This window comes from Xyrauchen texanus, chromosome 24 (assembly GCF_025860055.1).
Source record: "Xyrauchen texanus isolate HMW12.3.18 chromosome 24, RBS_HiC_50CHRs, whole genome shotgun sequence".
NCBI classification, from domain to species: Eukaryota; Metazoa; Chordata; class Actinopteri; order Cypriniformes; family Catostomidae; genus Xyrauchen; species Xyrauchen texanus.
Genome location: NC_068299.1, coordinates 32,589,784 through 32,616,349, shown reverse-complemented (window position 1 = coordinate 32,616,349; position 26,566 = coordinate 32,589,784). Strand labels below are relative to the sequence as shown.

Genomic DNA, 26,566 nt, shown 5'->3' with positions numbered 1-26,566 from the left:
TAGTGCTTTTTTATTAACCTTAGAGGTTACCAAAGCACTTTACTTTAGAAAACTTTTATTAAATTTTTTTTTACTCAAGGTTGTGTCCTTCTCATGATGGTCACCATGTTGAGATCATATGATGAGATGTTTACTATCACTTTCTCAGTAACCATCCAATCATTGGACTAGTTGTGGAATAGTTACACTAACAGCCTCAGTCACAATTCATTGCAACTTTTTTACATTCAGTGTCAGTCCCCAACATTTTGTGTTCCATGGAAGAAAGTCATGCAGGTTTGCTACAACAACAGATAAGTAAATGATGACAGAAGTTTTATTTTTGGGTGAACTAACTTGTTTTAGAACAAAACGTAACTGCCTAATAAAAAGCACCTTAAAAACACATATTCCCAAAGTTATTTTATTTGATATTATCAGCAAAGTCATTGCCATCATATCATAAATATGTTCCACACAAACAGAAGCCATTTGCTCGATAACAGAAACAGGGATGCTGATGGAGTTGGAGGGAAAGGAACAGAGCAGGGAAGGGTGGAAGGGGAAAACCAAGGGGTCTGCTCGAGTAGTAGAAGAGTCGGACGGCTCTGTTTTGCAAGTGGCTAGCCAATGTGGCAGCAGACCTGAAGACCCCAAACAGCCACCCTTGCAAAGAAAACAGGAAAGGGAATGAGGCCCAAAAGGAGATCTGCTTAAAATAGGGACTCATTGGTTGCAGCCACTGAGGAAGAGGGTTGCTAGGTGGCGGCCTCCGGGGAAAAGGATGGGACGACCACGTGGGAAAGGGCTGCAACGACGGCGGTCGCAGAAGAAAACTTCTCCGGGGGGCTGCAGCGGCTAGGGTGGGTGTCTCCAGGGGGTCTGCAGCGGAGAAGGTGAGGACTTCCAGGGGGATGGCAGCGGAGAGGGGGTCATCTCCAGAGGGGAGCCCTCTGAACTCCCTCTCTTATCTTCTGATGTGCAGATCACCAAAGCTGGGACTTCAAGGTTTGAGGAACCACGACTAGACTTTCCAGTTTACAGACAGTAAGGTTAGGTGTGGACTGGGGCGCTGTGGAGCCTCCCTTGGAGCTGCACCAACCTACTTTCAACTCTTTCAACTCTCTGTGGTATTCTTAAGGCCAAAGTATACTTCGGTTGTCCACGTTGCTGAACGCTTCACGCACAGTATGCCTGACTGCTATCAACACCATTTGGATGGACTGTCCGCGTGCGGCTCAGATTTCCTTGACTCACGAACAGTCCTCATCTGTGCGCATCATAGGCACATGCACCTGCAGTTGACTGTATTAAAATAATATCATAAAGCAGTCGAAGTGCTTATGAGTCAAATCTGTTCCTATTCGCTCGCAGTCAAAGAGTATACTTTGAAAGGCAACACAGTCGACCGGGTGCAATCCAATCCAGAATACAGAAAAAAAACTATACAAGTATATACTATATAAGTATACCTGGGCCTTTATAGTTAGTAAAAAGCCTAAACCTGATAAAGAAATAAAGGGAATAAAAGCAGAGAGAACAGATTCTGACAGCAGTAGTCCAGACAAGTCAGATAAGTGTCAGCTTGTCAGTAAGTGTCAGGTTTGATGATTCAATTCTCCAATAGTCCCGCAGCATTGCTTTCATTTCTGCAGGCTTTTTGCACCGTATCCTGCAATACTTTTGTGTGTGTGTGTGTGTGGGTACTGCAACTTAATTTAATGTGCATATCCATGCATACTGAATAAACTTGGCATGCAGAGAGAAAACTTCAGAGCAGTTTGTGTAGCTGTTAGTAAAAGATAATGAAACTTTTAATCAGTATCCAACCTATTAATTGTACAGAAGAATGGTTTTTATTTACCCCAGTTATAGATGATTAACTCTCAAGTACTAGAGAGAAGGTTAATTCATAGAGTTAGATGAAATCATTTAAGGAAATTACTTTTATTTTTTGCAATTTACACTCTCGTACACTTTAGGAGTATCTAGGTACAAAGTGACCCTTACAAAATAGGATCATGTTGTTACCATAAAATATACCATGGAAAAACGATTGTTATACAAGGTATGCAGTATGATTGTTTTTTTTTTCCGAATACTGTACCGACTTTAGCATTTACAGGACTTCTCGGCTAATTTGGACAGTTGACAATCCAACAACGACAGTTCACCATAAATTGACTCAATTTTGCTGTTCGGGATGCACAAAAAAACATAGAATTGTTTGATAGCACCAAAGAGACACAATGCTTATACTTTGGGGAAATCAACTTACAAAATACTTTCTCGTACTTGCATCTGCATATTAAGCTGGGATAGAATAAACTTTAAAAAATGTTTTACATGCTTCAGCTTTAAATTTGTTGGTGTATATTTGAGAATTGTCATTTCTCCTGATGTTTACAACCCCTCCTCCTCCTCGTACACACAGTGCAAAAAATGGCAGCACACACCTGTTATTTCACTCAGGCAGGGGTGTCTGTGATCACTGGCATCAGCAGAAAGCTTGAGCGAGCTCTCTGGTGCCTCACCACTCATCTGTGGCACGCTGCTCTTGTCTGCAGAATTGGCGGTAAAAAGAAACCTGTTTAAACAAAACTCTATCAGGTTTGTCAGGTTTCTGGATTTTTTCTTTCAGCTAACTAATTGCACACAAACAGTGGCTGAGATTACCACATTAATGATTTTATGTTATGCCCTTAAACATATTTGTGGGAGTTAATTTGTTGTATGATTGTTTTCAGCTTTATTGAGTTTTATACACAGAGATTGTAGCATACAAGCCTAGAATACCACAGGGCTCAGTTTACGATGTATGGCAGCACAACACAAAGTTTTGGTGCCTTTGCCTGAGACAAATTGTTGGATTATGCCATTTAATTAATTTGCCTTCCTCATTATGGTTTCATTGTGGTTTGAAATTCATGCTGCTTGAGATTTGTGGAATGTTTAAACATCATGATTAATGTGGTGGTCTTTTGTGTTTGGCATTGCATGCAAAAGACCTACCAAGTCCTAAAAAGAAAGGTACGCTCCTCTGTACAGTAATTTGTTTTGCTAGTAGTCCATCGTGAATGCAAAGTTCTCCAGGTTCACCTTATTTTCCACATTCAATTCAAAATATTTATTTTCTCATGTTTCTATTCAGATCAATTGAAACAGTTATTCACCAAATTTGGAATGTAATTTTATGACTTTTTGTACTTTTGAGCCTTGATATCTAAGCAGCAGCAATATGAGATCAAATCACAATACAGTTCAGCAGTCTGCTAATGGAAATTAAAATCCCTTTCATTTGGTGAACTGATTTTTAATGATAACTTCTAAAACGTATAAAAAGACAGACCTATAGAGCTCCATGGTTTTTAATCGATGGTATATGCTTCTGTTGAAGCCATCAGTCTGTGTTAATTAAAATTCATAAAAAAATATGATGGGTTTGATAGCGGAATTCCTGGTGAAGAATTACACTTCCTATTTATTATGCTGAGTATGGTCCACCAATCAGTGAATCATGGCAAATCATAGCAAATGAGGACTGCAGCGAACGCCTACTCCCATGATGCACTGTGAATGACACAATCGAGTTGGTCTTCTAGTACTCTCAAAGTACTTCTGTATTTGTATATGTCTAAATATGTTGTGATAAACTTAATATATATTGTTTCTATACTTATAATCAGCAACATAAAATCAATAGTTTTACGTATGTACAGTATTTCCATCCTTTTTTTATTTGATTGCATGATTTGCAATGGATTCATAGGACTTCTAAATACACAGTCAAGTACCTTCGTCATTTTCAAATACTTTTTGCTTCAAATCAAAGTTTGTAATGTTGTAATTCACTTTGTCAGGTTTGTCTGGATTTCTTCTGGATTGTACACTCAGTGTTGATTACACATGCTGATTGTTTTGATTCATGACTTAGAACGCTTTTATGAAATCCCCATGAAAAACAATAATTAATGGGTTAAATTACTTAAGTAGCAAAGACAGCTGCAATATAAGGCGGTCCTTGTTGCGCTCTCTATTTTTGTCTAAGGGGGTATATATATACCTGTACGCTTGGTCACTTCATGCATTTTTGCTGATTGGATTGCTGCCCGATCATAAAAAGACCACTCAAACCACCACTGGAGGTGAAAAATAAGGCTCTATGTATGGAATGTAAAAATCGAAGTGAAAAGTGGACTTTTATTTGCATAAAGCACTGGTATTGAAGATCAGATTTATATCATCAGCGGGGACACCCTGATGTGGCTAATTGTAAACGGAGTGTGCTTATTTAATCTGATAGCAATCCGATAATTAAAAACACATGAAGTGACCAAGTGATAATACCCCTAAGTAATCACAATGTGATTTTTACACCAATTCAGCCTTAGACGCCTATGGCAATATTCTGTTGTTAGGAAACTACAGTGATAATAATGCCACAATCCCATTGTATTCTTTAAAGTATATTATAGTAGGCTATCATGGTACAAATGTACCATTATACCAGAGGAGGTCTAATATACTTTTTGAATTTGCTGAATGATTGATCACAGCTTTTCTGAGTCTTATTGAGTACACAGAGTTTGTAGCATACAATCCATAAAACCACATAGCTTATGGCAGCAAAACACAACGTTTTCGTGGCTTTGCATGAGAGGAATTGTTGGATTATGGCATCAAACCATTTGTCATTTTCATTATGTACATGCACAAACTTCAGATGGGTTTGAAACATTGTGTATTGAAGTTTATGCTTCCCGAGATTTACTGGAATGTCAAAAGATCAAAAGCTTAATTTGCTCTGTCTGCATGTAAATGTGGCGGTCTTTTGCATCTGGCATCGCAGGCAAAAATCCTTTGGTGCATTTAACAGAAAAGCACAGGACAGCGTGCAGTAGCTGTTACAACTGCCTCAAGTAGCAATTTTCTTTTCTTTTCTCAGGACTGATGAAGAGAAATACAACCAAGAAATTTACAGCCAACATTTTCCGGTCCACAACAAATCTAAGTGAAAACAAATATTGCATAGAACATTGTGGCTTAACACGGTTTTATAGTAGTATTGTTTACACTCAGTTCTCATGGCCGCTCCATACTGCAGTACTCTTCCAGGCTAATTGGAAACAGGGATGCAAGGAATGCAGCCGATGCTGCCGAAGGGTGCAGGGGTGGGCAGCCAAATGCGCACCCACACACACACTCTAAAAGCAAATACACACATTTGCTGGGGCACCGCAGGGATGCAGAAATCCCAGCTTTCAGAGACAGTAAGCATTGCTTCTTCAATTTGTAAGCTGTACTGTGGGATTTGTGTGGCTTGTGATAACAAAGAGACTTAATTATGTGTGGATTTAAAATTGCTGCTACCAAGGTCCATACCTATTGCTGTAATAGCCCAGAGTCAATGCTGCAGTGCTTGTAAGCACACAAACACTCTGATATCTGTTACAACAAGTTAATTATTTTGTTCTCCCAGCTTGTATGAATTATGCTAAAACTATTCTGAAAAACAGACACTGCCTCTGTGTAACTTCTGCTCAAGGTCTCTCGGTTCTACTGGGTTCCTTAAAAGAAGAGGCTTTGGTTGAAATGCACTGAAGCTGAAAAGCCCTAAAAGGAATTTGTGGCCAAATCAAGCTATACAAGCTTTTGGATCTCGATTCCGAGATGTACTATGTTGTGTGTGGTCGGTCTCTATTGCTGTATGTCTACATTTACGTTTAGTAAAATCTTAAGCACTATCTGGATGGACTTGTAGTAAATGCTGTTTGAGTCACAATTATTAACAAAGGACATCTTCATGCATTGATTCAGAGGGGTTAAGGTGCCGACTAGGATTGCCACATTTTTACCAGATACGGGACACTAGAGCATTTTAAGCATTTATATACAGGACAGGGGTCCCCCGCAAGTGTCTACGGTCTGCATTTCGGCCACAATATGGGACGTCCCAGCTAGAGGTAGACCTATATATGGCTTTTACTGATTAATTGGTGCCGATAGTTGCTTTTTTGGAGGTTTTGTTTTTTTATGGCTCATCAATGTACCTCATCTTGTGAAATATACACAAAACTCTTCATCTGGTGAAATGTATAGGCTAAAAAAAGCTTAATTTGGTAAATGGAATATTGTAACAGAGCCAAGTCTCTGTTGTTTTTAAAATTAGAGTCTTCGCTGGCTTGTTTATAGTTAAAAGTCCCTTGTTAGTCACCAAATCAGAAATGTTCTGGTTATTATTGGAATTTTGGTTGCACAATAAACTGCTTTTTATTCATTTTGGAGTATCAGTGTCTGTGCCCTTTATAGTAAGACCACTTTTTTTATCATTCTATACAGTAAACACTTTAAAAAAATCTGATGGCTGATTAATCGGATATCAGCCTTTTCTGCCACCTTCGTTATCTGTTGACCTCTAGTACCAGCTTATAAAGGACCGGTTGCAAAACTAATGCTGGCAGAACTTGAACCACTGTTATTTTTGCCTGAAAGTTTACCCAAAATGTCTAAATCCATGAATTTGCAACAGATAGTGGGATGAGATAATTGCTTTATTTATACAATTTGACAGGTCTAAAAAAAGCATTAGTGAAGAAAAATCAAACAAACGAACAAAAATCAACAACATCAAGGTCACAAACATTCTGTATCATGCACTATTTAGTCCCCTCCATTAAATCCTGTCCCGTAGGACCCTAAAGTGATTTCATTGCCTGAATAGTTGTTTTGGGTATTCTGTTTGGTGGATGAATGGAAATCCCTCAGTCGCTTGAGGATTTATGTATTCTCAATCATGAAAGTACATAAATTAATGTTGTGTAAGCTATATATTACATATCAAATTATAAAACCAAATGAAATGAAATGTTGCCAAATGAAATGTTTCTCTTTGCATTTTTGGCTAGCATGCTAACCAAATAGGCCTAGTGTGCTAAGCAAGCATTTCATCATCCATTCGCTATGGTTATGTTATCCTACAACCCCAATTCCGAAAAAAGTTAGGACAGTATGAAAAATGCTAATTAAAACTAAAAGGAGTGATTTGTAAATTATATTCACCCTTTGCTATATTGAAAGCACTACAACTACACATTATATGATGTTTAACATTGTGAATTTAATTGTTTTTATTTAATGAACATTAGTTTAAAATTAGATGATTGCAACACACTCCCAAAAAGTTGGGACAGTCGAGTGTTTACCACTGTGAAACATCACCATTTCTTCTAATGACACTTATTAAGCATTTAGGTACTGAAGACACAAGTTTGTTAAGTTTATAAAGATGAATTTTCCCCCATTCATCCATTATGCAGGTTTTCAGCTGCACAATTGTGGGTCTTCATTGCCGTATTGTGCGCTTCATAATGCACCACACATTCTCAATGGAGATGGTCAGGACTGCAGGCAGGCCAATCTAGCACCCACACTGCTTATTCGGCCAGTATGTGGTTTGAAGTTGTCCTGCTGAAAATTATGGGATGTCCCTGGAAAAGACGGTGCTGGGTGGCAGTATATGCTGCTCCAAAATTTGTACATATCTGTCTGCATTAATGGTGCACTCACAGATGTGCTAGTTACCATGCCATGGGCACTGACACACCCCTGGCCCATACAGACACTGGCATTTGGACCTGACACTGACAACAGCTTGGATGGTCCTTTTCCTCTTTGGCCAGGAGAAACGACGGCTTGTGTTTTTCAAAAACTATTTGAAATGTGGGCTCATTGTTCCAAAAAACCTAGTTCCACTGTTCTACTTTCCATCTAAGATGAGACCGAGACCACATAAGTCGGCAGTGCTACTGGACAGTGTTGATGTAGGGCTTCTGCTTTACATAGTAAAGTCTTAACTTGCATCTGTATATGCAGTGGCAAATGGTGTTGACTAAGGTTTACTATATGTCATTACAGATGAATAATGTGTTGTAAGACAGTGATGTCTGAGGGATCAGAGATCACGCGCATTCAGAAGTGGTTTTCCTCTTGCCCTTTACGCACTGTGATTTGACCAGATTCCTTGAATCTTTTAACTATATTGTGCACTGTAGAGGGTGAAATGGCCAAAATCCTTCCAATTTGATTTTGGGGAACATTGTTCTCAAAGTGGATTCGGTGTTGAAGAATCTGTTGGCAAATTGACATCTCTCATTGATCTTTGCTCTTGAAGGACTAGGCTGGTTTTGGAGGCTCCTTATATGCTATGACATGATTGCCTCACCTGCTTAACATCTCCTGTTTCACATCGCCTTGTTATTTTATCTCATTGTTAGTAGTCTTAAATGACGCCTGTCTCAACTTTTTTTGGAGTGTGTTGCAATCATCTGATTTAAAATGACTATACATGGAAAAAACTATGAAATCCACAAGGTAAAACATCATTTAATGTTTAGTTGTAGTGCTTTCAATTAGGAAAAAGTGATTATAATTTAAAAATCACTCCTTTTTTTAAATACTGTCCCACCCTTTTCAGAATTGGGGTTGTACTGAGCTAACAAATTCAGTACAAGTACTTCATGTGGTCGTCACACAAATATTGCTTTATGTGATCAGCTACAACAGGAATTAGTGACAGAAACCTTTAATCATGCATTACATATATCTACCCAAGGGGGACAAAATTTCCAGCTATGACTGAATATTGCATAACACAGTCTATTATCTGGATGTGAGTGCAACGGAAGTTTGTGAAAGTGACAAAACATAACGCAACCAAAATTGAGAACTTTTAAACTTTTGTTGCAATACACTCTGACGTAAGCATCTGTTGATCAATGAGAATCTTAGAGAGGTGGGTCCAGTTGTGCTTTTGTAAATCCAGTTCGCTGGATGAATCTACACCCTCCAAAGATAGCTTACACATTCCTATTTGTCAAATGCAGCATCTGATCTTTTAGCAGTGTGTAGGTGACCTAAGCCTCAATGTGGACCAGACTTTGTCAGTAGTCAAAAGTTTGACTACACAAGACTAGTGTGAGGTGGGAGGCATTTTCCTAAATGCTAGTTTGCATTTGATTGCTGTATGTAGAACATATCTTGTTTTATCAGTCTCACCCAATTATGGGTTCTCTCTCTATGTATCTCTTTCCTTTCTGTCATCCCCTGCTGTGTATGTCTGTCTGTCTCTCTGCCTCTCTCTGTCTTATAACTCCCACTGCTCATAGCTGCCATTCTCTGGTTTGACCTCAAATGTCCTTATCACTCTGTGGAGGCCAGCTGTGCATATGCATGAATGCGAGTTGGTGTATTTGCGGCTCTCTCTCTCACTCTTGTTCTAATTTAGTGAGGCAAAACAAACCTCTTTCTTCACGGGGTGGAGTGATGGAGGTCTGAGTACTGTAAACGTTATTACCAGAGTCTCTTAAGATATTTAATATTTGCCTCAGTTCTTTTCTGCTTTGTCTTCATTTTATAAACAACCACATACATACTAACCACAGCTTTCTGTGGTTTCTTTTATCTCTTTAAAAATAAAATGAACAACCACATTTCGTTTTAGTTTTATGTGAAAACTCAGGAAAAACCCCCCCAGAAATCTATGATATCACAATAGTAGACAATAATAGTACAATAAAATAGTACATCATTAAAAAATATGGGGCATCAGCCTTCATGAATGGTTGTATAGGGAAAACCAAAGAAATTAGTAGAATATGTGTTTTATAGTCTGTGATCATGGTTTCGCAAACAAAACTTTTAATATTTTGTAAAAGTTTGATTGCAAATTTTGACAAATTCATAGTTTAGTTCTTCCTAAATATTCTTTTTCAAAGTTGTAAACAGGCCTTTGTTTTTTGATGGACTGATTTCTTAATGGAATCTGATACTTATTACAAATTACTAGGGCTGTCAATCGATGTAAACTTTTAAATCAAATGAATTACATAACATGGCATGCCGGTTAATTAATAGTAAAATAATCCCATAATTTAATATAAATAATGCTTAATAATTCAAATAAATTATATTCTATTGTATAATTCAGATTGAAATATATTGCATTAATAAAGTATATGAGTTTAGACAATGCAAAATGTGACTTTAGAAGTCAATATGTTGTTTGATTTATTCCCATATCATTAAAGAAATGCCTTCAGTCGACAGCAATCCATTTTGCAATTGAGTTCGTCAATCTGTCCTGTTCTCACAGGACATGTTCTGTGATGTTCCATCTGCGCTGAGTCAGATGGATGCTTTTGGAGTGTCTCCCTGGTTTTTAGTGCCATAACAACACATTGTAAGTTGCTGTGCCAAGTTTAAAGTAGCTGACTCAATTAAAATCACTTCTGGAGGTCCCTTCATTCTGTTGTGCTTTGTCCAGGTGTCAAGAATGTGTCATTGCTCTCTGTCTGTGGCTGTGCTTCTTGTGAGGTTTGTTGAGGCGTGCCGACTACCCCCTGCTGATGCAGCTCATAAAAACATGTTACATATTACATGTACTTAAAGCGGGAAATGCTTTGATGGTAGAAAAATATGTACTTTTATTACATAATTTATGTATGTCAAGAGGCAAGATTAATTGCATTTATTTTTTAAGTTTTTTTTTTATATATATAATAATATAACTAATCACATTAGATTAGCACATTAAATGGACAGCCCTACAAATTGCACAACTAAAATTGTAATCAGTCATGCAATCTTTTACGTTACAATTTGAGGTAATCTAATATAAAAACTTTTAGCATTTTTTAATAAATCAAATATTGTGTATTAAGTACCAATAATTTACACTCATTCCATTAAACATTAGTAAAATTGAACATTGAAAGTCAGTTAAACATTACATTCTTTGAAAGTCAAGACTGATAGGTCATGTAAACAATATGTAATCATATAATCCAAAAAAAGTAACTAATCTGACTGTGTACATTTAACAGTATAATGTAATCTAATTACAAGTACCAATGATTGATTTTATTACATGTAGTACATTTCTGCCCAACACTGACTGATAGAAATGTGTGCATCTTGTCTCCCAGAAGTTGTGTAGTAGTCAATTGTGTAGCCAGACCTTTGACTAGCCAAAGGTTTATCGCAGCTTAAATTGGCAAAGAACCGCCCACTTAGGCAAAAAAAAGCTATCTAACTGACATGTAAAGTGACCAATCACAGTCAGGTTTGTCATTACATGGTATTTAGGGACGGGGTTATCAGAGACGTCTCATACCATAATTAAAGACCGGCATGGGAAAATAACACATTTATATAATGGTGCGCAAGACACCGCGGGCGATTGCACAAAAGAATACTGGGGAGAAAATCAAAGAATTTATAGAGGGTGAAAGTACAGCACAAAAAACCAAGTGCAAACTAGGCTCTCAGAAATCCTGTAGAAGTCAGCTGATCAGATTTGGTCTGACTGGACTGAGAAAGTGTTTCCAATTGTGTGTGCTGCAAGCGTCAAATGGTTAGTACACAAACTGTGGGTGTGCAGTCTGAGGCTGATACTATAGTCAATCTAATTGAAGCTTCTAATTTTGGTGAGCACTTGCCATTTTTGGGTGAAATATGGATCTATTGATCAGTGAAAGATCCGCAGGTGTGCTGTCTGAGACTTTCCTTTGTGTTTAAAGGAGTTCCTCTGATTCAGCCTGTCAAAATCCTGTGCACTGATAACACAATGCTGGCACCTCTCCCTTCCACCAGAGAGCCAAACTGATGTTGAGTAACTCATTATATTGGCATCACTCTTAAATATTGTGTAAGCCTGAAACCTGCTATTCAGACATGCCCAAATGTGTCATGTCAAAAACCATTAGCCTCTGTGTGAGTTATGTAGGGGAGCCAATTAAAGCCCAAAATGAGCCTAAAGTAATAATAGTGAAATACATCAAATAGGCAGGTGAATGTAAAGCTTTGGGCATTTAAGAAGGACATATACCATATTGTTATGGTATTGTAATTTCAACATGCAAATTGGAGCTTTTAAACTGGGTTTGACATTTTTAAATAGATGTGTGATATGTCTTCAACGATTCAAGTGAAAGCATGCTTGAACTATACCTTCCCCTGTATATCACAGCTGTACAAACTGAGAGGATCTTTGGGAATGTGCCCTTGAAAAATATTTTTGTCAGGCCTCAGTGGGTGTTATGAGTCACCAGTAAAGAGCTTTGGTTGAGACACTGAGAATTTCATCACTTTCACTGCTTTTTTATCGTTTACACCAGATTTAATCAATGCAAGTACAGTGCCATCACATTTATTGATATAAGATAAGTCTCATCTAGCCAGACAATTGACTTACAGCATAAATTCAGGTTGACATTAGAGCTTATTCTGGCCAAGAACCACACACTTTGAAAGGAAGAGAGTGTCTGACCGATATGTAAAGTGACCATCCACAATATGTTTTAGTTTTCCCTCCTTATGTGCCATTTAGTGGCCTGCAAGCATTTTGTCAGTGGCTTGTTTCTGTTTCTGCAGCTATTCTGTATGCTTTGGATGTATATTTAAAAGAACTAACTCATTTGCTTGAGAATCAGACTGCACTGCACGCACTGTATGTTTTGCATTTAAACAAACTGACTCTTGAGTTCATTTATTTGTGAAACGGACTTCACTGGACATACTGTATGTTTTGCAGTTTTGATTCAAAATAACCTGCTAATAAGAGTAATTTCTTCGAGAATCGGACTACACTTGTTGTGTATATATTGCGCACTGCTGATTGAGTGTTGCAGTGCTGCTGAATGGGAGTGCAGGAAACACTGTCAGAGTATTTGAGCAAAGTGTTTTATACACAATGGCGGAAGAATGCACATTCTAGAAACATTAACGTTTAGCCATGAATATCATTCAGCTCCATTTTTACTTTTTAGAAAATACAGCTGGTACTGAATAAGAACTAGTGCTCCGTACCTATTCCATGCACAATTTTTTTTACTTACAGTGTGGACAGACAGACTTACTTTTACGTCTGGTTAGGATACAGTGTTAACCTCAGACTGCTTGAGGACTGTCTCTGCAATAAGTGTCTTGTAAGTCGCTTTGTCCACTAAACGACAAATGGCTTGCTTACTCAAAAGAGCCCCTGTGTCATTATTACATTAACTGCTGGAGTCTTTGATATCTCTGCAGCAATGTGTGTTTGTGGTGTCAGTGTTTCTGGAAAGGTGTCTGTGTGTTTGTGCAGATGCTTCAATGAAAGTATGAACAGCTTTCATTCTTTGTACACCCTCTCTTTCCTGTGTGCCACCGTCTGCTTTCCTGTCATCTCTTTTTAACTGAGATGCCTTTTGGTCTCTGACTACTCTCGGTTTCCTTTCTCAATACGAGTATGCTCACCACTGCCTGGCCATGCCACGCGACAGCGGGTCACACTACTGAGGCATTCTGGGAGATGGGGAGTGGCACATGCCTCGTGTCTGCAGCGGGCAGATGCAAGTTATTTTTTAGGTCTTGCTTTGGGATTTTGCATTTGTCTATTGTTGGGGTATCTTACTGTTGCCCAGCTTGAGCAGGCCATAGTTTGGAGAAATTTTAGTTTTTGGGGCTTTAGTCCATAATTGTTACCATTTTTCTTTTTTTGGCCATCTATTGCTGGTGTGTCCCTAAAAGTTGACAAGTTAACTTTAAACATGCAGTATATACACATTTTAAATGGGCAGTCTTTTTCTTCTGGTATAATGGAACAAAAATGTAGATGACACATCTTGCACATATCCAAATTGCTGTCCAATAAAATGCTCTTTAGAATGAGAAAGTTCCTGCCCCTCCTGTTCCTATCACATGCAAAGTAGCAAGTCAAGGTTCATGGCTGTGACATAAACTAAGGCTATTGGCTACTAAAATAAAAGGAATAAGCCCTTCAGTATGTCGTGCACAACTTCCTGTTCCAATAGAAAATATGGAAACACAGTAAAGTAAACTGCACTCTTCAAGCCATTTCATAAGGTCTTTTTAAAAATGAAATATTGCCCTTTTTACCTGTTTAACACTAGGTATACACCACAGTACTCATGTTATATGTCAAAGTTTTGAATTGGAGTGTCGGCACACCTGTGTGCTGCAGTTTTAACCATGTTAAACGTGCCTTAGGGTCTGACACACACACATTTATTAACATGCCCTGTTTGACCCTACTTGCATAACCAGCCATCTACTGCTGTGAAAATAATTACTAGACCAAAAGGATCATAGCACTAAAATTTCCCCTAGTGTAACGTCACCTTTTCCTTCTAAATGAGATACATCACATCTGCATAAACACACCTGCTAAGAGCCTAAATTTCTTCACATCTACCAGGATTATGTTTTTTTTTTTTAATTCACATGGCATAGTCTGTGATTGCTGTTCATCATGCTTGATTTAATTGTAAGCTAACCAAAATGAAGTCATTCAGTGTTTTGGCACGCGTGTGCATATGAGAATGAGAGTAGGAGGTTGAGAGTCCCTTTGGTTGGCCTTTGACCTACTTTCTTTTCCCTGCTCGTCTGTAAATGTGTCAGTATGACACTTGGATCCTTGTGCGATTCGACGTTCCATTCCATCTGTTCTCGCTCGACTCGCTTTGTGATTATCATCCCAATCTCTTGTCTTTTTAGTTTTAGGGCCTTTTGTGCTGAAATATTGTGGTGGACGTGGCCACAATATCCTTCCTCTCCTCCATTCTCCTCTCTCCCCCTCTCTTTGGCTCTCCTTCTGGTCTCTTACCAGTACATTTTTGTTGTTGTTTTTTCTTCCAATTTGGCAGCTGTCGGCTGAAGGAATGCGCTCTCTCCTTTTCTCGCTCTTGCTCCCATTCTTATTGTTTTCTAGCTCTCCTCAGCGGAAGGCTGGCCCCTTCACAAACTAAATGCGAAGGATAATTTTACATTTCATTCTTTTTGAAATGCTCCTTGTATTTTAGTTTAACATACAACAGTGTTGGTTTGAAGGCCAGCCCGCCAAGGCACAGTTACCACTGTAACTCAGAGATCAAATGTGAGAGAAACAACTGCACATGCATTAAAAAAAATGCACATTTTATTCACATTCTTAAGACTCTGAAAGACCTACAGATAACAACTTGTGCTCATAAATGCTCATGGACATGTCAATCGCTTGCGTTCTTTTGCAAAACACGTGAGTCATGGAATGAATGGGATTGAGGTCAGGTGCTGGTCATGTACAGATGGAAGCCTGATCTCATGAAAGTTGCATGACTGTGGCAACATTTTTGCAAAATGACATTATGTGGTCCCTAACACGCACCACGGTTGTTCTGATGTGTAATGTCCACTGTTTGGCTCTAAAAGTCAGTTAAATGTTCCCCCAAACAGAAGAGGTTTGTAAGGTTTATGCTCTGAGTCAACAAAACTGACCCACCTACCCTAAACCTTAAACTGGTAGTGTCATAAAAGCAAATATGAGATGAAAAACTCAATGGCTCAAACAACCGTGCCATTTTGTGGTACTTCTATGTAACTTTCAACAAATGTGGCATGTTCTTCAGGACTTGTATCCTTGTCATTTACATCTCAAGTGCAGCACTCTATTAGTTGAGCTACCGCACAATTTGAGCGTACTGCAAATTCTTGTAAGTGCAATTGGTTATGTAATACTAACGTTAAAATGTGGCGCCTTACAAGTCATGCACTATAGTTAAAGTGATTACTGTGGATGTTATAAGATCGCATTGTGTGAAGATAAGGGCGAAAAATAACTGTTTATGAATGAATAATCTGCCATTTTACTTGTAATTTGTGTGAATTATGTGTGGAAAGGAATAAAAGTCACACTTTGTATGAAAACTATTTATTTTATTTTACATCCTCACCATGCAACATTTGTCACAAGTGCCTAAAACGTATTCCCCTGCCCCTTTCCTTCACAAATCAAATGGTAAGGCATTTTAATAATGAATAAAAATAATTAAAATATTATTAATATCTCATCATAATCTCACAATAACAGTTTTAATGTGTTATGAGATTTCTTTTTAAATCGTGGGTGTATTAAAGAAAATTAAGCAGAGGTGGCTTTAAGAGCGCACTCCTCCTTATGCCCTACACTCACTCTGAAGTGCCCTTGAAGTGGGTACTCTGAAGGAAACATGGCATTACTGTATGAATGTACCCTTCACTAATTGTCTTTTGGAAGGGCCCTCCAAGAAAAGATTCATTTTATCACTTTTGTTTTAGACAAGCTTTCGAGTGGCATGCCCTCCGGGAGGAGTGTCCTTAAAGGTATCAAACAGTGTCGTTTTGAAGTGCTGTTACCTCAGACGAGTAACAGGTCAGATAAAAAGTCACTCCAAGTATTGTGTTGTAAGTTGATCAAAAGAATAATACTCGATTGCTACTGCATTTCCAACATCATGTACCACTAGTGTAGACAGATTTATGAATTATAATGGGAGCCGTCATGTTGCTTTCAGTGATAAAATAAATCTTTTATAGAATATTGACAAACTGATGGAGCTGTCAGGATCAACCAAAGCCAGTTTGGTTTTATTGAAACTAATAAGCCATTAATTAATTTCAGAAAAATACCATCAGGCTACCACAGTACCGCAGCTCCCTAAATGCACCAACTTCCTAGCGGGGCACCATCATACCCTAGGAGGGCACCAGAAAGTCCACCGGCTGCTCTTACTCGCATGTTATAAGTTATTCAAGGACCTTGTAGCATTCGAGGAAGACATATGATCGCCTCGCCCTCACACTTACTCTTCGTGCCTTCACACCATGCACCATATTATCAGGGTAATTCCATGGTACTGAATGATTGATCATGTTCATATTTCATGATACTGTCATGGTATTCCAAGGTATTTAAAAAAAAAAAAAACATGGTTTTAGTGCCGCTTTTTAACCTTCCACCCCTGCTAAGGTCTGTGCACTTCACTGGTTTTCTATGTATCTGAAGTGTAACTGATTCCACATAACAGTCTCAGCAGTTATGTGGAATCAGAATTTACAAAATGCATTTTGTTTGATTCACAGTTGGGTTCAAAACTCTGAGACCACATTGAACATCTGGGAATTTTTCAAGTTAAATCTAGAAAGAAATAAACAAAGTTTTAGTGTTTTGGAAATGATAAACAATGAATAGTAATGAGTCGTACTATTTCTAGGTCACTAATTCAAATGTAAGCATATTTGTGACATTGACCATGTTAACTCCTTTGTACAAAAGGTCAGATTGCCTTGCTTCTAGTGAAGCACGCAAAAGCTCTTTTACACATTCTCATGCCAGTTCAAGTAGGTGCTGTCTTTAAAGCAAAAGGGGTACAAATCAAATAAAAACTTTTACATTATTTTCCAAGTTTTCAATAAAATGTCTATGCTGCTAATAAAATAATAGAAATAGAAGTAATAGAAGTATTTTCATTAGTGGCCTCAGATTTTTGGACCCCACTGAACTTGAAGAAATATTGTCACTGTTTTTGAAAGGGTTTGAATGAGTGTTGGAGAGCCAATGCAATTTGCCGTGTGTGTGTGTGGCCAGTTTTCACTGCAGCTTTGACACCTCCACGTGGTCTCCACCTCTCTCTTACCACTACCCTCCCCCTCGTCCCACTGCACAGTACAAGAATATAGACCGTGTGTGTCTGTCTATGTGTGTCTTTGCATAGTTTAAAACTGTGTGAGTGTGGGAGCTTTAGCCACTCCCTTCAAGCAAGATTTTCTTTTTTTATCTCTTTATCTCCTCCTCCCCGAGTTTCCCTTGTTCTCTTTTTAACCCTCGCGCTCACCCTGGCTTTTGTGCGAGTAGGCATACGTGTGCAGCACTGACCGAGGAAGAAACAATGCGATAGTGAGACAGTGTGTGGGACCACAGGGAGACACCGGCAAGACCAACTGTAGGGAGAGGCAGTAAATATCACAGGACACAAGGAATTTGCATAGAAGTGGACACACAGTCTTGAGGGTCGCAGAAGAAGTACACGCGCAAGGAAAGAATGGAAGACAGCCCGACAGGTTTAGTTCCAGTGTGTAACACTACGGCTGTGCTGAACCACCACTGCACCGGTAATGCAAAGCAGGGATGGCAATGAGTCTATATTGAGATGCATGAGTGTGCGCGTGTGTGCGTGTGTGTGTTTGGGCACAATATATTAGAACAAATATAAGCATTTTCTGTCGTTTGGAGATTCCCATTTGCTCACCACATGGAGAGGAAGTAGTGTGTAGCGCTCAGACCTTTCTATATCGAGGCTGAATGCACCTCAGCTGTGTGTTTGTGTGTTTGTGTGTTTGTGTGTTTGTGTGTGTGTGTGTGTGTGTGTGTGTGTGTGCGTGTGTGTGAATGGACAGTGAGCACTCTAATAGAGTTTTGTGTATGGTTAGTTTAAGCCACAATTAAAACTGAAGTTGGTAAATCTGAACAAAAGCCAACATACAAACTTGTGTTAAGGTTTTATTTTTCAAAATCGCAAACCAGTGACCAACATTTCTAAATGTAACTCGTCCTACAGCTTTCAAGTTACATCTACCAAATTTGGTACAGACCTTCATCATATTCTGACTCTGGTTGCGATATCTTTTCGAAGCAATATGACCTTTGGTTTTCTTGTTGCAGACAATCAAATCTCCTACTTTATATTGAACGTAAAACTTCTATTGAGAATATCTGACTGCTACTCCTCCAAGAACTTTCAAGCTACACCTACCCAAACTTTTGGGCTGCTCTGGCATAAAACACTTTTAAATGTGATCTTTTTTTAATAGTTTAGACACTTAGACATCTTGGTTAATGTTAATTTCTACATATACTCATGCATTATTAACATTAAGATTTGTATATGTTAACATGAGCTAATACAATATGAAGTAACATGAACAAACTAGGGAAGTGCCATGGTGGTCGGCTAATAGTAAATTAGTGGGGTTGACGACTCTTAAAGGGGTCATGAAATGGAAAATCTAATTTTCCTTAATATTTAGACATATAATAGGTAACTGTACTATATAAACTCTTTTGAAACATCTCGTTTTGAAACGGTGTGTTCGTGATGTCACGAGATATTGCTCCATTGTATTTACACTCCCAACAACATGTCATCGCACCCTTCGCCCCGCCCACTGGTATTCAGTTTGTATCGTAAACAGAAAGAGATAGACAGGCCTGTAGTATGACCAACTATTCTTGAACACCAAAAGAGGACCCATCTGTACTATTTTGAAGTTTGTTGTGCATATTACATGCATTACACAGACATCTTTGACCATTGTCATGTTTATCGTGCCACTTGTAAAAGACGCGGTGTCAAGTTAAAACTCAAACTATTTTCAATTTTTGGGATATTTTAACAAGCACTAGTTGGATGTCTTTAACCATTTGGATGAGTTTCTGGTGATCTCACCTCAGTGCACCTATGTGTGTGTGTGTGTGTGTGTGTCATGTTTCACCATGCTATGGACGGTGTATTTGCGTATATCAGCGTGGACTGCTTGTGAACCAGGAACTGTTATTGAAGAAGAATGGGGCAGTTAAAAACACTTGGACTTGACTGCAAAATTGTAAATAATAAGGTTCATTCATGAATATTTCATATGTCATGACTGTTTGATATTATGGTGCTGATGTGCTTGAGTGAATAGTTTAAGATATTTGGATTCAATGTGTTGGTTGTGCGTTGTGTGTAAACCCTGAAATTTTGTTTTATAATTTTGTGAAGAGCTTGTTTATTCTCTTCTGATTGAGTTTCAAATATGGCTGAATTTGAGGTGCTGCACAATGTTAGCCAATCAGAACGGTGGGTGTTTACCTTGAAGTTTAAAGGAGATGCTTGTGCCAAAACTGAGCGTTTGAGACTGAGAGCTAGAGACAGGGTGGAAAATTATAATTTATAACTAAACTGTGATAGTTTTGGACAACTTTACTGACATTATCAGTGGACCTCAGGAAAGATAATGCAATTATAAAAAATTGGTTAACATTTTTACTGGGGGTTGTTTTAATGGGAGACGCAACTCTCAAATTAATTAATAGATGCAACTTCTTATAGAGGGTTTTTACTGAGGATGTGAAGCAGGAACACACACACACTTTGAGTTCCTTGCCCGAGTGTTGACCGAATACTGCCACTGGTCAGGGTGTTACTTCCTTTCTTTGTAGTAAATGTATGATATAGAAACGTTATAGTTAACGTTTGACTAGTGCGTGTTTATTTATTTGTCACACCATATGCAAGTGGTATGGCATTAAAAAAAAGTCTTAACAAGATATGTAGTTGTCTTAATTTGTATTATTTTAGAAGCTTATTCTCATCCATTGTGTCTTCTTTTCTAATTCTCTCTCTTGTCTTTGTCCTGTCTCAGATTCCTCTTTTCTCTAAGGCTAATTTTAATATACATTCTCATGTCCCAGTTTAATATGCTGGGATATTATTCCCTAAAACTGTAAACACTGTGACTCTGTGGTGCTTCTAAAACATGGTCTATTTGTTTGAGCATCCCAACCAGCCCAACATAGCAGGTTTGGAGGCAGGACTATATGTTTTATTAGCCAATGGCAAATAGGGGGACTGTTTGGGATAACTGTTTGAAAAAGTGATTATTTTTACAATTCTGTTTGGCGTCTGTAGTGGTGCAGAAATTACACACCTCACCTTTAAATAAACATGAGCAATAATAAGTAAAACTATTGTAACAATTGAACTACCAATGCGCTCTCTCTCTCTCTCTCTCTCTCTCTCTCTCTCTCTCTCTCTCTCTCTCTCTCTCTCTCTCTTTCTTTCTTTCTCTCTCTCACTCTCTCTCTCTTATATCTATCCTTCAAACATTTTATCTTGTCATATCTTTCATAAACGTACAGAAAAGATATGCAGTACAAATACACAAAAAACACAGGTGTGGTTTCAATTATATGCTTCTATTTGGCACTGGAGTTGTATGTCAGGCTTGATTCCAGCAGGGAGAAATCCCCACTCTCCGACAGCTTTCACAAATAGACAACCACTGATGGTGTGTGCCTATAAATTTCAATCTCAAGCTGAGAGGTTAGTTTGGGATAGTGCAATAGATGTCCAAACCTTGTGCACACACACTAGCTGTTATGTTTGTCTGGATGTCTACACAGAGAGAAATTCATTTTAACACACAGCAACTAAGCCATGAGAAGAAGATATAATTTACCAAAAGTTTCATACAGTATTACCATATATATATATATATATATATATATATATATATATATATATATCTATGTATATACATGTACATGTACGATCAGCACTGGTTCATCCCAGGAATGTGCTTTCCACACTACCATTCACCCTGTTTACCAACGACTGCACCTCCAAGGACCCCTCTGTCAAGCTCCTGAAGTTTGCAGAGGACACTACTTTTATTGGCTTAATCTAAGATGATTATGAGTCTGTATACAGAAGGGAGATTGAGCGGCTGGCTTACTTGTACAGTCATAACAACCTGGAGCTCAACATGCTCAAAAGTGGAGGTGATTGTGTACTTTTGGAGGAATAGGAGGGACCCCGCTCACCATTCTAAACAGCACTGTGGCAGCAGTTGAGTCATTCAGATTCCTGGGCACTACCATCTCGCAGGACCTGAAGTGGGAGACCCACATTGACTCATTGATTGTGAAAAAGGCACAGCAGAGATTGTACTTCCTTCGCCATAAATTTACATTTATGCATTTGGCAGATGCTTTCAAAGCGAATTACAGTGCACTTATTACAGGGACAATCCCCCCAGAGCAACCTGGAGTTAAGTATCTTCCTCAAGGACAATGGTGGTGGCTGTGGGGATTGAACCGGCAACCTTCTGCTTAACAGTTATGTGCTTTAGCCCACTACGCCACCACCACTCCATAGAAGTTCAACCTGCCACAGGCGCCGCTGATACAGTTCTACTAATCAGTCATTGAATTTGTACTCTGCACTTCAGTAACTGTCTGGTTTTGTTCAGCATCGAAATCGGACATCAGAAAGCTACAAAGGACAGTTCGGACTGCTGAGAGGATTATTGGTTGCCCCCTGCTCTCCCTTAAAAAACTGTACACTTCCAGAGTGAGGAAAAGGGCTGGACCCCACTCACCCTGCCCATTACCTTTTTGAACTGTTGCCTTCTGGACGGCGCTACAGAGCTCCAAGCACCAGAACTGTCAGGCACTAGAACAGTTTTTTCCCTTAGGCTATCCATCTCACGAACAGTTAAACTGACCTATTGTGCAATAATTACATGCAATACACAGCCAATTATATTTATTTAACATATGCTACCTATTCTGCATAACATCCCCTTGCACTGTATATTACAGATTTGAATTTGTACCTACTAAATATATATATATATATATATATATATATATATATATATATATATATATATTATATAATATAATATAATATAGTCTAGTCTTATTGTGTATTTTTATATACATATATACTTATATTTTCTATTGGCTTTTTTATTATTATTATCTCTATGTCGTGTTGCTGTATTATTTGTGCACTGGAAGCTTCTGTCACCATGAAAATTCAAAAATTAAATCAGCTCTGCGTTGTTTGATGCTTGAGACCATCCATCTTCCTCTTGATCACATTCTAGAGGTTTTTAATGGGGTTCAGGTCTGGAGATTGGGCTGGCCATGAAAGGGTCTTGATATGGTACTCCTCCTTCCACACCTTGATTGACCTGGCTGTGTGGCATGGATCATTGTCCTGCTGGAAAAACCAATCCAATGCCCATTGTCAATAGAAGGAAGCTGGTTTTCTTCCATGATAACCTCACAACTGAGTTGTCTTTTGTGAAGGACACATGAATCAAGTCACGTTTAAGTTTATCCTGTAAGAAAACTTGATTTTTCTGCAAATAAAGCTCTAAATGACAATATTTGTATTTGGAATTTGGGAGAAATGTTGTCAGTACTTTATAGAATGAAACAAAAATGTTCTTTTACACAAACACATCCAGAGAAACTGGCAATTTTTAATTACCTTATTTCCAGAGCTATATATTTGGTAATATTATATGGAATAAAAAAAAAAAAAATGTTTTAAGACATTTACCATGGTAAGGCCATGGTATACTTTTTAAGCAGCTTGGAGGACCAAGTGAATACAGAAATTGCAGGAGCAATATATGTACATGTATGTATATATACAGGTATCTGTGCATCTTTATTTACTGTGGAATGTTGTGAATCTTCAAGCATGCATGCTTGCAGCTTTCGACACACAGCCTCTGTTTTGTCTTCAACATCAACTGCTCAATCTGTCCATAATCTAAGAGGAGAGAAGGTGCTGAAAATGCATGTCACAGCAGTGCTCTGCCCCACTTCTCATTATCTAATCTCATACCCGGGCTTCACACACGTGACGGAGTGTTTGTGGTTTTGTGTGGTGGCGAGCATGTGTGTATCTGTGTGTCAAGTACGGTGGCCATAAAGTGGCATAACAAATCTAAAAACACTACGGCGAATCCAAAAACAAAATAATTCCGAAACACAACAGCCATTCAGTCGAAACGGATAGGGTAGGTACCATAGCCTCTCAGGACTGGTTCTCTGCCCAAATGCTCAATTACTGAAAATTGTGAGTGGTTTGTCACTCAGTGAAACAGTGATGGGGCACTTTATAACAAACAGAGCAAAAACAGCGAGCGGGAAAATTTTAGGTGCGCTGTTTGTCTACGGTGTGTAAGGGATCGCCAAAGAATTCCACAAACTGCACTAAAACACTGGTTCTTAGGCTATTATTAAACGCTATTCTAACATAACAAACAATGTTATTAAAAAAGCATTTTCTCATTTCTCAAGTGATGGCTCACTTTCTACATTTGAAGCCAGCATGTCCAATTATGAGTAGTGTTCAATTATAAAAATAAAGAAGAAAAAAAGGTCTGTATGATTTTAAAAATATCACACAGCATGGCTGTCCCATGATGACAAATGTGGGCCACTAATACCAGTGATTATTGTTATAAATGAATTAATCTATTTATTTATTTGTACTTATTCATTAGTGGTGGTTAGTAAAGCAAATATTAGGGCTGCACAATTATGACAAAATGTTTGTGTGGATTAATTGCCTTGATATTGTAATTGCAATTCTTTACAGTAATGTAATTTACATTTAAATACTTATAATTTGCAGGCAGCTGCATTCCATATTCTATATATATGCTACACATCCAAAACAAGCTGAGAACTGTGCTTCTGAATTATTTGATTGATTTATGATTTATGGTTTTATACGTCACATTGACCCTCTTAGCGGCATTAGAAATAAAACTTAAATATGGAATACATTATACACAGAAAATAACCTTTGATATTAAGGCAAAAATCATAATCTTTGTATTTGTTTCTTGTAAAAATATCTAAAAATCCTTAAAACAAGATTAATTCGATTTAAATTGATTTAGAAAAACACTGCATAAGATATTTCGTTTTTTCAGAGAATGTATTTTTAACATGTGTATTTTGACTTGCTGTATTGGCAGAGTTTTTATAGTCAAAACAAGTGAAAAAATATCTAGTATATATCCAGTGCTGAAGAAGTAATCCAAACTATTTAGAATGCGTTACTGACCTTGAGTAAAGAATACATTAGAAATGACATTTTACAGCATGTATTCTGTAATCTGTAATGGAATCATTTCAAAAGTAACCACCCAACCCAGGCTTATACATAAACTACAACTTAGCCTAGTTGTGGAGCTAAGTCACAATTAACACACTATTAAATATTTGCACCATTAAACTTAGGTAGAATGTAACCCAACTTATAAACTACATATTTGCGGAAGACTCCGACCAGGAGTAACGAATGGAATAAAAAAAGCAGACTGATATTTTGACATCAATGAGCTCATGTTTTGCGTGATAGGCTTCAGTCCTTTCGACATACAGTATGATGTTGACATTTACACTCATTTACATTTATGAGGGAGAAAAAAAAAACATACTTTTCAGCGGTTCTTCAGCATGAAACCGATCAAACGGTGCAGTTTTTATGGTGCATCACCCGGTGTCAAGTTTCAACACATTCAAAATATATATAGGATATTAAAATTAATAAATGTCTATTTTTCCAGCCTGTTGTATTCATATTTATTTACAGTTCCTATATATTGTTATTTACACAGGGCAAATATACTATTTATCATATCTACTTGTATTACGTATCGTATTTTAATGTTGATTTAATTTATTACAGCTGACAGTTACAGGTTACAAGGTTTGAATATCAACCGTAATGACATAAAACTGAAATGCACGGCTTTTTAATACTTCTGTGTACAAATTTGGAGGATGCTTATTGGATCAATACAGGTAAACATCATATTATGCGACAACGCATTACTTTATGGAGAGTTTACAACCTACTAGTTAAGTCTTGCCTTAAAAACAGGTGGTGCAACCAAATTAAGCACTGACTTAGTTACAAACTAACTAGTAGTTACAAAGCCCTTAGTGTTAACTTTACGTCCTAACTTACATGAGAACTTATGCACAGCTTGCGCAACCCTAACCAGAATATCATAGAGATTTGGGGGTTGGGTCATTTGACTGGGGCCGGTAAGAAATCACTAAAATGAGTCATAACACCAGGCAAGCAACACTGACATTTACTTCAGAAATGTTAATAGTACTCCATATACAGTATATTCCGTAAGCATGAGTTTCGGGTTCAGTTGTGTAATGATCCGTGTCAATACAGATGGAGTGACAGATTTCACCCCTCAGTGAAGGCACGTCATCGCTACTCATTTAGCAAAACTGCCCATTTTTTTTCTGCACTTTCACTCATATCAGCCACATTTTTTAAGGTCACTTCCTGTATTTGTTCATCTCAATTGACTCAGACCCCTTCACAAGGCCTTGCACAACTTCCCCGTGACTTTCCCACCTTTTATCTGTCACGTGTTGACCGTTTGAGCTTTGGTTAGGGCAATAATTGCACTGCACTTTACTCTGCAGTACTGATCTAGACCTCATCTTGGTTCTAGAGCTCATCCATGTCCGAGAAAGATATTTCCATGGTACATCTGCAAAAAAAATAAAAAAATAAAAAAGCAACAACATATATATCCCATATCACATAAAATAAAAAAAATAAAAACATGGTATTACCAAAATGTAATGTTGCCAAGGTATTACCAGAGTCAAAAGAACAGTTCTATGTTTGAATTATTTATGTGTGTGTGTGTGTGTGTGTGTGTGTGTATGTGTGTATTTATCATTTTGTGGGGACCAAATGTCCCCATAAGTATAGTAAAACCCAAAATTTTTGATGTTGTGGGGACAATTTGAGGAAAACCGCTTAGAAATCATACTAAATTATGTTTTTTTTTTTATGTAAAAATGCAGAACGTTTTCTGTGAGAGTTAGGTTCAGGGGTAGGGTTTAGGTTAGGGGATAGAATATAAAGTTTGTTTAGTATAAAACCATTATATCTATGAAAAGTCCCCATAAAACTTGGAAACCCAACGCGTGTGTGTGTGTGTGTGTGCGTGCGTGTGTGCGTGCGTGCGTGTGTGCGTGTGTGTGTGTGTGTGGGTTTAATGTGCCTTCTCCACAGTTAAATATTTTTTTCTGTGCGCTTACCCACATAACACACACACTTAACCAGTTTTGACATGTGCTGTCTTGTGCTCCACTTAAGTTTGCACAGTGTTTAAATGATCT

The 26,566-nt window shown here is 38.0% G+C and overlaps 1 protein-coding gene across 5 annotated transcripts in view; it reads left to right on the top strand.

Moving 5' to 3' along the window:
• LOC127618208 (echinoderm microtubule-associated protein-like 4) overlaps positions 1-26,566 on the top strand; it is a 94,428-nt gene that overhangs the window by 23,789 nt on the left and 44,073 nt on the right. For 4 of the 5 annotated variants that reach the window (XM_052090530.1, XM_052090529.1, XM_052090528.1 and 1 more), the window contains exon 1: positions 17,665-17,940. The exons of the other annotated variant lie outside the window; for it this stretch is intronic. In XM_052090530.1, the coding sequence (XP_051946490.1) occupies positions 17,871-17,940 (70 nt within the window). In that variant the 5' untranslated portion in view covers positions 17,665-17,870. Of the gene's footprint in view, positions 1-17,664; positions 17,941-26,566 lie in introns of those variants that run through there. 5 annotated transcript variants of the gene reach the window in all.